General features: G+C 41.6%; 2 protein-coding genes across 3 annotated transcripts; one reads left to right on the top strand and one right to left on the bottom strand.

Moving 5' to 3' along the window:
* Nucleotides 1-216: 216 nt before the first annotated feature.
* On the top strand, nucleotides 217-2,039 carry pagr1 (PAXIP1 associated glutamate-rich protein 1). Of its 2 annotated transcripts, none has more exons than XM_041067277.1 (5): nucleotides 217-360; nucleotides 658-864; nucleotides 1,004-1,337; nucleotides 1,434-1,522; nucleotides 1,652-2,039. In XM_041067277.1, the coding sequence occupies exons 2-5, from the start codon at nucleotides 696-698 to the stop codon at nucleotides 1,885-1,887; spliced, it is 828 nt and encodes a 275-aa protein (XP_040923211.1). In that variant the 5' UTR covers nucleotides 217-360; nucleotides 658-695; the 3' UTR covers nucleotides 1,888-2,039. The 2 variants fall into 2 exon arrangements, with proteins under 2 accessions (XP_040923211.1, XP_040923210.1); XM_041067276.1 differs by having other exon boundaries at nucleotides 655-864.
* Nucleotides 2,040-2,444: 405 nt separating this feature from the next.
* Nucleotides 2,445-9,542, bottom strand: tlcd3bb (TLC domain containing 3Bb). Its single transcript, XM_041067275.1, has 7 exons — nucleotides 9,064-9,542; nucleotides 7,434-7,634; nucleotides 7,022-7,105; nucleotides 6,334-6,559; nucleotides 5,800-5,895; nucleotides 4,679-4,788; nucleotides 2,445-4,535 (listed from the first exon to the last, which is right to left on the bottom strand). Exons 2-7 carry the CDS (start codon nucleotides 7,556-7,558, stop codon nucleotides 4,268-4,270), a joined length of 909 nt encoding a protein of 302 aa, XP_040923209.1. The 5' UTR covers nucleotides 7,559-7,634; nucleotides 9,064-9,542; the 3' UTR covers nucleotides 2,445-4,267.
* Nucleotides 9,543-10,836: the final 1,294 nt, after the last annotated feature.

Here is a 10,836-nt window from a genome sequence, read left to right as displayed (position 1 = left end):
TAAAGTGAATAGTGAAGAAAAGAATTTCGCCCGATAAGCATTCAACCATGTATGCGATTGCGCACTGCGGAGGAAGTCGTGTCACCACAGATCTCTACGACACACACGTTAAGTACTATCGGTTCCTCACGCTATCGGTGGACCATCCACATACAGTTTAATCAGTGGGAATGCGCAGGCTCACGGAACAGGGCAGATCGTCACACAGTTCCTGGAGTCCAAAATGGCGCTATGTTTACGTCTATGCATAATCGTTTTTTATCCCTAGCAAGTCTCATGGAGAGCTTCGGTGACTTTATTCCCTGGAAAAGATAATCTGACGTAAAAATTAACTTCAGTAACACGACAAACAGAAGTTCGGTAATGACAATTCAATGCACATATGTTGGCTAATTGTAATTACTGTTTAGAAATAGCTGGCGGTCAGGCCTGGCGTTAGCAAGCTAATCATGTGAAATAGGTTTACAATTACGCTTCAAATCTGGCTATGCTATCTACTTATTCAGCAAAATTAACAGCTATCGTTAGGGTACCTGTTAAACCTCAAACGCCTGATGTTACTCTGGGTTAGCTCTCTCAAAAATATCTTAACCTTTCATACCTATACTTATTCTCAGGTGTTCTAAAATGGGGTTTTTTTTTTCTTTCATAAAGCAGGTCTGTGAATATTAAGTTCACCAGAAGTAGAAGGAAGGATGCAGACTGAGGCCACAGACTCTTCACTGAGAGAGGGCATAGAGGCTCTGGGTGTGAAGGACGCAGAAAAACCTGCAGCAGGCAAAGAGGAGGGCAGCACAGAGCAACAGGACACTGAGATGACTGCTGCCACAGAGGAGGAGGACACTGAAACCAAGGATGAGAAAGGTAACTCCACTAAAATACTGCTAAAATACTGTATATTTCATAATAAAATAAGGTTGTACTGTTATTCCTACTACTTTTACTCAGCAGCTTTTTTTTTTTTTAAACTTACTTTTTTCACACCTTTTTGTTGCTTTCTCAGATGCAGACACAGATGCTGTGGAAGGAGAGACAAACAAAGATGAACCCCAGGCAGATGCAGCAGTGGATGGTGAAGAGGGACAGCAGGCTGCAGAAGTGGACAGTGAATGGGAGCTGGCGTACAGTGACGAGGAAATGGAGGACCCCAAAAGCTGGATGCCCCCTCCTGCTGAGATCAAAAGACTCTATGAGCTCCTTGCTAAAGGAGAGATGCTGGAATTGAACTTTGTGCCCCTTCCTAGAAGGCCCCCTACACCTGAACGAACCCCGTCACCTGAAAGAGATGATGAGGAAGAGGCGGCGAAGGAAAGGGAGAGGGAGGAGAGAGAGCGCAAGTCAGTATTACAATTCTTCCTAACCATTTCATGTCTTAAGATTTTGGTTTGTGTACTAGTTTTGGAAGAGAAAACTCATGACTTTCTTTTTTTCAGGCCTCCAACTCCAACTGAGTTTGACTTTGATGAGGAGCAAACGCAAGCCACTCCGAAAAATGCTTTCATCAACAGACGCAGAACTCCAGGTGTGATAGACAGTAATCACTGAGATTTCAGTTTTAAAATTTGCACTCTTGAACCCGTTTTCTTTCATCACTGATGACTTGGTGTATTTTTTTTTTAATCAAGTATAAATGTTTTTCCTTTTCTCCCAGGATCTTCAGCCCGCTCTTCCGTGAAAAGGGAAGCTCGGCTGGACAAAGTGCTGTCAGACATGAAGCGCCACCGCAAAATCGAGGAACACATCATGCGTACGGGTCGAGACCTTTTCAAGAGTGACAAGAAGTTGGAGGAAGCCCTGTCTCCCAACAGCCAGAAGGAGCGGGAGAAGGAGAGGGAACGAGACAGCAACCCCAACACCATCTTCTCCCCAAGACAGAGGAGATACTGAAGTATTAAGAAAGATGAGGACTTGCCCAGAGGCAAACAAGGACAATAGCTTTCCAAGGCTTTTTCAAAACTTGAATTTTTTTAATGTAACAAGTTTTTTCTATGTTTTCTATGTGTGTTTTGTATGATGGCAATAAACCTTTTAACCCTGGAGTAACCCTGTTGTGCTCTGTGGGCAGTAAGGGCGATTGACATAGAAATCCTCTGTAACTGTACATGAGCATATGAGTTTGTTATGATGGGACTAAAAACTGTTAAACTTCATGGAAAGAATATTTTTGGCTAACGTGGTCAATTAAATACCTGACAAATGAAAGTAAAACTGATTATTAAAGGCCTTTTCACATCGCAGTAAGAGACAGAAACCAGTCCACTTTGTAGTGTTTAAAATGACTTCAAATCATTACATGAAATCACGGATTCTGGCACCCTCTACTGTCTCACTTTACCTTTGTCTAGAGAAGTGGTGTTAGAACAAACAAAAGGCATTTGTTAAAACATTGTTAAAACATTTTCAACACTACTAAAACAAACAAAAAAAAAAGACTCAAGGCAGGCTCAGGACAGAGAAGTATATTTTAGCTAAGTTTGAGTAACAATACAGCCTTCACATAAGGCTCAGAAGCATAGAGTATAATATGTATGCATAAATATGCATTCAAAACCACAAACCAAATAAATAAATAAATAAATACTTACAAATAAATAACAAGCATTTTGTGGAATATACAGTACATCAGTTGAAATGTTTTAGTATTGTCAAGAAGCAGTACCTCATGAATTCATGGAACAGGGGAATGAATATTCTGTGTTCAACATGCCCACAGTTGTCCAGATGTTTTGGCACACGCTGCCCTGTCTTGATGGTTTCTGAGCTGTGTTTTAGTTTTTTTTTCTTGACCCATTTCAAGGACAGTGTAGCTGCTTTAAACTAACATAAAATGATAAAACAAGCCAGTTTTGTTCATCGAAGGTTCATGGAACCAGTGGCTCAAATGCACGGCTCAATGATTGGAGCAATTCAAACAATGTTAAAAATAAAATAATTTAGAGACTTAATAATGGTTAAAAAAAAATTAAAAGTCACATCACAATAAGTTGCCATGGACAAATGTGCTGCATGTCAATCACAAGGGAATGCTTCCCCAGAAGATCACCTTTGTGTCCCTTCAAACTCTATCTTTGCAAGTCCCCCGAACAAAGCTAAAAATATTCAAACCTCATGGATCCCTTTGTGAAATATTCCAGCCAATCAAATGTATGTTTTGACATTTACATCAGCACCAAACTAAAAAAAACACATGTAAATTCAGTTTAAAGTGACTGCTACTGTGCATCACTTGCAAAAAAACACTTTGTGATACCAGTTAAGTGGAATGAAGTCATATCTACACTGAAATGAGAAGCACTGGCATAACGTTTGGGGATAGTCTGCATACACTAAGCTGTAAAACTGTGAAACGTTTTGTTTTAATGCTGAAATGTAACTGGTCCAAATATGCCTGTAGAAATATCAGATGCAGAAATGAGACAAAATCTAAAAAAATAAAATGAGGGTGGGGGAATAAACATTGACCTAATACTGACATGGAAATAAGGACAATTTTACATCGGCTATGTACACCCGTCACATTTTTGTGCCCGAGGAAAACCTCTTCCTTCTCCTCCAAGGATAAAAATAAATAAAAACGAAAAGAAACTGCAAAGAATGGGGAAAAGGGATAAGGCAGCAGAATACAGTCTTATGAGATTATCTCCCTTCTAAAAATGAGTCAGTCTGCAGGTTGGTTACATTTTGTTAGAGTGACAGTGACTACATAGAGGATACAGATAATAAACACTAACAAGTCAAAATACTGCTTAGCCAGGATTTTTTTTCTTTTTTGAAGGTCTTCTTCATTACTAAACTGAATTAGGCCTTCCATCTACAGCAAATGTACTAACATACAATATAATACATTCCTATTTTCCTGCCCTTCCCGTACCGTGAGGCAGAGAGGACTGAATTTGATCTACATGAGGGAAATAGCCACCTATACTCACTATACATCCAGGCAAATTCCTCTCAGGTCAGTGCATGTTCCTGTCTGTCACAGTGCCTGATGACATCTTTAAATACTTAGTGTGCTAACACACCATTTGTTTCCTACAAACTGAGAAGCTGAAGTACCTGAAGGCCAGCAACCAAATCATTAAGCTCTTAAGACTTTGACTGCTGGCCACGAAGCCTTCAGCGCTGTTTGAGGCCATCGTCTGTAGCTTTCTTCATATTGCTACGTGTTTCAAGTCTCGCTTTTCCCCTCACAGCTTTCTTTCGCTTTACATTTTCATTGGTACATTTGCCCTCCTTCCTTCCCTCCCCACCCTCCCCTCCACTCTTCTCAGTGAGTGGCCAGCTCGGGCTCTGTGGAGCGCGTGCTGTAGCCATTGGCAGGCTGGGGCAGTGCGCTGCCATCCGTCTGGCGCTCCTTTGGTGCGGCTGTAGCCGGGCGTGGTCTCTGAGAGCGCGAGGAGCCTGTGAATAGTCGCAGGGCGCCCCTGCAAATTAGGGAGAACCAATAGAGCTGGGGGGCCATGAGCAGAGCAGCACCAAGGTTACAGTGCCATGGCACTGAGAAGGGAACCATGTGGAAGGGGATGGACGCGTACCTGGATACAAACAGAGGAGACATACAGGACTGTATTCTTGTCCCCATAACCCGTAAGATAGAGATCATGTGACTGCAAGTTACTGACCCAAGCTCAGCGAGACAGCAGAACATGAGAAAACAGAGATGGAAAGAAAGACATACCTTCCATAGACGTAGTAGAGGTAAGGGAAGAGGAGGACTCGACAGATGAAAAAAGTGATCAGCATAAGAGCCCCATTCACTTTGTGCAGGAGAGTGTGTTGCTGTTTGTACTGAGAGTGGAAAAAAACAGAGGGAGAGAGGGAGAAAGAAAAGCAAGCAGTACAGTTTGTTGAAAGCTGACGATGTTAATCTCATTTGCCATTGTTATATTGTTAATACTAACACTGTTATATTTGTTAATACTATCTGCATGGACTGAACAAGTAGCGATGGAGAGCACAGTATGCCATGCTGCTGGTTGCACACCGGTTGATTTCTACAGGAGGCAGTAGGAGAGTGTGTGCATCAGTGAGAGAGTCTTTTTTTTCCCTCCATTCTCATTTGTTTATAGCCGATGACTAAACTTTTATCTTGAACAGTCAACCTGTTTCAGTGAGATAACACTGAGGACAAGCCCACATGCATTTCCCTAAAAACGTTTTCCTCTTGCCCATTCACTGGTCTCGTATCCTAGAATTACATGGCATCCCATCAATAAACATGCTATTGTTTTTTATTATTCATTGTTTTTTTATACTATAGGTATAGCAGGGCCACAGCTTTTAGCCCACTGTTGTTTATCAAACGGCCACATGCGCTGCTGTTAGGGACGGGAGGGGCAGGGTGCTGAGTGATAGAGGGTAGAAAGACAAGCTGATATTGTATCTGCTGAATATCCATTCTAAATACTAGAGGCTATATTCAGAGGCTAACAGCTGTAGGAGCCTCGTATGGGGGACAAGCAGGAAGCAGTGGAAGGACAACCTTCACCTAGACACTGACACATCGTACACACACCCACACAAACCTAAAACACATACAGGTGGCTGCAGCTCCTACAATGTGTATTCACAAAAACCGTGTTACCGATTAATGAATGATGTTTCTGACAAGTGCTGTTCATGTGAGACACAGTCAACAGGAGACGATGGGCATGAACAAGCTGCATGCTGGGAATGACCAGAGACAGATAATCTCCATTGAATGAAAAGGGAAGAAAGAAGTGGAAAGTGCAGAAGAACTTTAGTTTGTCACATGCACATGCAGCAACACCTAAAACTTCACTGAGGTTGAACACTTACCTGGATGAGTATTTTCCCTAAGCAGACAGATGGAGTGCTGAGCTCAGCCATGAACATTATACCCTGGAAATAATCTCCCTTTCCTTGTCGCCAAAACTAGAGAGAGAAAAGGAGGTTGATTATTTGTCTAGAATGCAATTACAGTGTTTGCTCCTGTTTGTGGACTTTCTGGTAGATTTGCAATAAATGCACATCTGTAAATAAATATCTACCAACAAGTAAAACATTTTGAGGGCTTAGTTCCCACTTTCTCAGAATCAGAAAACTTTTTATTTTAGTGTCTCCACATGCAGTCTGAAAACAAGAAAACATCTCCAAAAATGGATGCCTGGCTTACTTACTATAGTATAAAGTATAACAGAGATTATATCACATTTCTAATCCATATATCCATCCATGTTTACATGCACACACAACTAAAGCTCAACACCACACTTTTGCTTTTCCTTGTCTTAACAGAAGACGTAACTAAATATCTCTGAGTTTTCTTATGTTTTATAGAAAGAAAGAGAAAGAACAATGTGTGACAGTTACCACAGAGACGGGGAAGCAGACGGTGACCATGACAACGTGGTGCAGAACCATGAGGAACTCACGACGCAAGTAGCTGGTCAGTGCTGAGCTCATGTGCTGGGGTGCTGCCGAGGCCTCCTCGTGCCCTTTGACCCGTAGCTTGTACCAGTAGCACATGAACATTGCGTAGATGTCATAAACAAAGTAGGGAACAGCAAACATGATGTAAGTGCTAGTCAGCCAGTGCCTGTGTGGAGAGGAAGAGAAGCTGGCTTTTAAAAACAGAAATGAAAGAATAAACAGTAAGTAACTAAAACCACATATCCATAATAACCAGTGCAGTGATTACTCCCAATACAAAACCGCTTTCCCCATCTGCAATCCAAAAAAGTCCCAATGCGACCCATTTCATATCAATTTACAACCATCTAAAAAAAGGTGATTAAATGCTTGGGACAGTTTTAAGTATAAAAAAAACTTGAGCTGAACTAAAAACTCTAAAATACACAGTATCTGACATTTACTGCTCTCTGATGAGAGACCAATGCCAAGTTAAACGTTTGGTTAACATTTAATTTTAACCAAAAATTTGTTCACCTTTGCATCATACATCTTACAGCCTGTCTCACGTGACTTGTTACATACATTAAAAGACAAGGCAGTGTGGTCAAATGTGATGGATTATTTTCTATGAATTCTCTTGACTTACTGGTCCTCGATGATGTCCTTGCAGGAAGAAGCAATGATGTAGCCAGCTGAGGAAGCCATGACTGCTTGAACTGACGACACCAACCTGTGAGCAGAGAATGACAAATAATGTATTTCTCATTATCCACTGTGGTGAAAGGTTTTACACTGTCTAGTTAACCCATGAACGCACAGGAAAGTAATGCCCTTCCACTTTTATATAGCAACAATGCAGCTGAAAGCACTCAGTAAAAACGACACAACTGTAGCTGCAACATGCTGTCATACTTGGGAGTAAAAGAACTTCTTAAGCAATAGATTTTTTTGTGGGTACAAGTGTGAGCACTGTGCATCTACATGACATGTATACATGCACAAAGTGTTCATGTGTAAGTCCACACAGAAAATGAAAACCAAGTATAAGTAGGTCTCACCTGGCAGACACAATGACTGCATCGCCTTCGCTCCATCTCAGTGCTGGGATGGACTTCAGGCATTGTTTGGACAGTAGGAAAAGGCCTGGAAAGAACACAGACCCAGCAGCTAAGATGGTCAGCATGGTCCCTGGCGATCTGTCTGAGAGGCAAAAAGTTCAGCTGGCAATCTGGTCCTTGAGATCTGTCGCTCTTTCCTCTCTGAAAAACACAAAACATCATACAGTGGATAAAGAGCCCACACTGATCTGACTGGTGGCAACTCCCACATGTATGCATTTGGCTGCATTTACTAAGATAACAAACAAAGCATGCTATCAAAGTCCAACATATGTGGCAATGTATTCTTCTAGCTTTACTGAAGGTCTTGCTAAATATACTATGAAGATAAAGTGGGGTAGAGAGATAGAGTATCAAAGACAGTTGAGGCACAATGTGGAAAACGAGTTTATATAAAAGGTGACAGAGGACAGTTCATGGGACAGAAAGCTGGGAGACTATATAACTGCTGAGCACAGAGTCAGGGGCAGAATATCAGATAGAAGGCCCTTTTGTGCACCATCCTCCCCTGTCCATCTGATGACACTGTAAGCATTATCCCCATTTATTCCTGGGGCAACCATGTGGTAGTTCCATGCGGTTTTGCAGTTTGCTTAGACTAGACTAGCTGACTCATTAAAAAGTTGAAGTCCATTAGCAAAATACGCATTGCGCTATTTTAAAATCCTGAACGTCGAAAATATCGACATAATCATGGGCTGCCGGTGCTCATAGTTCTTACTAACAACGTTACCTGTCTAAAGAAAAAAAATGACTTACCGGCAGAGATTTGGTAGGTATCAAAAAAGGAAACTGAGACCGGCTTGAGGTTGACATGTAACTAGTCTACTCTGGCACTGGCTGATCTGTCAAACCATTAATGTTAATGTTAATGTTAGCTTAAGCAACTTTGGCTAAACTGTGCAACGTTAAGCCCAAGAGCACAAACGTCAAATCTATTTGGCGTTGAACACTAACTTAGCTGTACAGTACGCTTTCAGTCAAATATAGCCCCTAGTTATGCTAACAATAACACCAGACAGCTACAGGTAACGCCAATTAACGAGCTTTGCCATTTGGTTGTTAACTTGTTAGCAAAAAAACTGGGTCAGCCAACATGCAAGTGTTGAGGTTTAACGAAAAGAGACAATGCTGCTAACATTAAATGTCATCCATAACCCTTGGTAAGCATGACCAGCTGTCTGCGATGTTGAATCACTGCTAACAATGACGCTAAGACCTTTAGCTAACGTTAGCATCTCTCCAACATATAGCTATGACAGTTAGTCACCGCTGCCTTAGTTAGCAACCATTTCGCTCCGACCACATTGAAAAAACAGTAGTTAGCAACACGATGACACGCAAAAACGACAGCTAATACCTGAATGTGCCACTGTCCACGTTTGGTCACTCGTTCATGATAACGTTACGCTGACGCTAAACTGTTTTGTTAGCTTGTTATTTGTTTGTAGCAGTTAGCAGAAGCAGCGGGGCAATCCGATCCCCGTGCACGCCAACCACAGCTAGCTGGCTAGCAGATTTGGAGTTTACTCATGTTTAGGATAGATGAAAAATCTTAAGCAGCATTTACACAGATACTCTGCGGAGTCCGGTCAGCGGTCAGTCGAAACTCGTGTCCTGCAGAAAGCGTATAACGTTAGAGATGTCCCAGGGGTCTCCGCCTCGATGATCCGCATGTTTATGTGGCCACTTCAATGTCTGAAGGGTAGCAGCAGCGAGCTAACGCTAGCTTGCAGCAACTTAGATCGAAATCTATGCGAGGGCAGCTCACTGAGAGCATCGGTGACTAGCAATTGTGATCTAGCCAGCTCAAGCAAATGGCCAATTAAAGCACGGTAAACCGACTAAAAAAAAAGAAAACAAAAAACACAACGCCACAGTCTCATCCAGGTGTCAAAGTAACGTTAGCTGCTCCAGCCGCTATGTCATTGCATCTGTCTCGCAACAGTAGAGCTGCCGCTGCCTCAGCCTCGCAGATGCAACGTTGACTCAACACTGAGGACTGCTGCGCCAGCTAGTTCCTACAGGTCCAGGCAGCAGCTCATGTCATGACGAGAAATTTGCACCACTCACTGCGCTGCATTTTGAAAATTGGGGTTTCTTTTTCTGATGTTGCTGTTTTCTATGCAGGGAAATGCTGAATGGATTCCCCATAAGGAGGCTGTCTATTCCAGCTGCATTCATAGTTTGCGATATCCATTCTTCCTACTTAAAAAAAATACATTCCTTTACGTGCAAACAAAAGGACCCAGCATTTATGTAGTGCGATAAATAAATAAATAAATGAGCACAGATAGTTGCCAAGCAATTGATGTCTGTAAAGACTCAGAGAATTGTTGATCTTTGACAGGTTAGTCATTTGGCCTTTGAATTGAACAGCAGTTGCAAATAAACCGATCAGTTAATAGATACAGTCAATAGCTGCGCATTTCCAGAGATGCTTGGTGTGTTTGTAGGTTCATGGTCCTACTGTTTTGCAGCCTTGTGAACCTTGACACGTTTGGAGGTTTGCAGATTGCATTCCAGCCAATGCAACTTTGTCAGGGCTCTACAGTGATAACCCATCTCTGTCCTTACCATTATTAGGGCAACTGTAACATTGCCTTGCACTGCACTGAAAAGGGAACTTTTTTGTGATCACTGTTTTATAACTTGAAATAAAATGGAAACAGTGGTCAGTAGAATATCCCCTTTTTGTTAGTTATACTACATGGTCATATCAATTGTGTACCCCCAAACACTACATCCTGTGTCCGTTTGCAATAGTTTACTCTGCAGTCTATTTAAGCTGCACAAATGGGGTTCTCTTTTTATGATTCTTATAATTCACTATTACATTTTTTGGGTGTAGAAGTGGCACGTAGCACAGAAGAGAAGTGTGCACTAAAACCAAAAAACATCTTGCAGGTGCCACTTGTTCAGTCAAAGCAGAATGGACAGACATGTCTACATATATGTCTGCAGTTTACAGTGTAATGAAGTGTGACAGACAAAGTGGGTATAAATGGATAATCAGGATTCTGATTGCAACTTGTCACGACTACGGCAACTACTACTGGAGATTGTTTCTGGGTCATACTGCAACTTATATGTGTTTGCATCTGCTTCTCATTTCAGTAAAAGCAGCTTTATATTTCATATGTAATGAGTTCATGTTAATTAATTAATTAATAACCTATTTTAAGTAATCACATAAACTCACAATGACTTGATCATTTCTTAATGGTGAGCGATGGATATTTATGATGCATCCATCACTGGTTATGCAGTATTCAGACATGCATGTTGTACCTTTCTTACAAAGACAAAAAATGGCTGTGTAACACTCTGATCAGCTGGACAA

The sequence above is a fragment of the Toxotes jaculatrix genome, chromosome 21 (assembly GCF_017976425.1).
Source record: "Toxotes jaculatrix isolate fToxJac2 chromosome 21, fToxJac2.pri, whole genome shotgun sequence".
NCBI classification, from domain to species: domain Eukaryota; kingdom Metazoa; phylum Chordata; class Actinopteri; family Toxotidae; genus Toxotes; species Toxotes jaculatrix.
The sequence above is the reverse complement of the archived record's forward strand: the minus strand, read 5'-3'. Positions and strand labels throughout refer to the sequence as shown.

Excerpts from the sequence above, each read along its gene's own strand:
- tlcd3bb (XM_041067275.1), bottom strand. The coding sequence starts at position 7,558 with ATGCTGACCATCTTAGCTGCTGGGTCTGTGTTCTTTCCAGGCCTTTTC. Across the intron at positions 4,789-5,799 it reads TAGGGAAAATACTCATCCAG|TACAAACAGCAACACACTCT; the intron begins GTAAGTGTTCAA and ends TTCCACTCTCAG. Across the intron at positions 4,536-4,678 it reads CTCTACTACGTCTATGGAAG|GTACGCGTCCATCCCCTTCC; the intron begins GTATGTCTTTCT and ends GTTTGTATCCAG.
- pagr1 (XM_041067277.1), top strand. The coding sequence starts at position 696 with ATGCAGACTGAGGCCACAGACTCTTCACTGAGAGAGGGCATAGAGGCT. Across the intron at positions 865-1,003 it reads TGAAACCAAGGATGAGAAAG|ATGCAGACACAGATGCTGTG; the intron begins GTAACTCCACTA and ends TTGCTTTCTCAG. Across the intron at positions 1,338-1,433 it reads AGGGAGGAGAGAGAGCGCAA|GCCTCCAACTCCAACTGAGT; the intron begins GTCAGTATTACA and ends TCTTTTTTTCAG.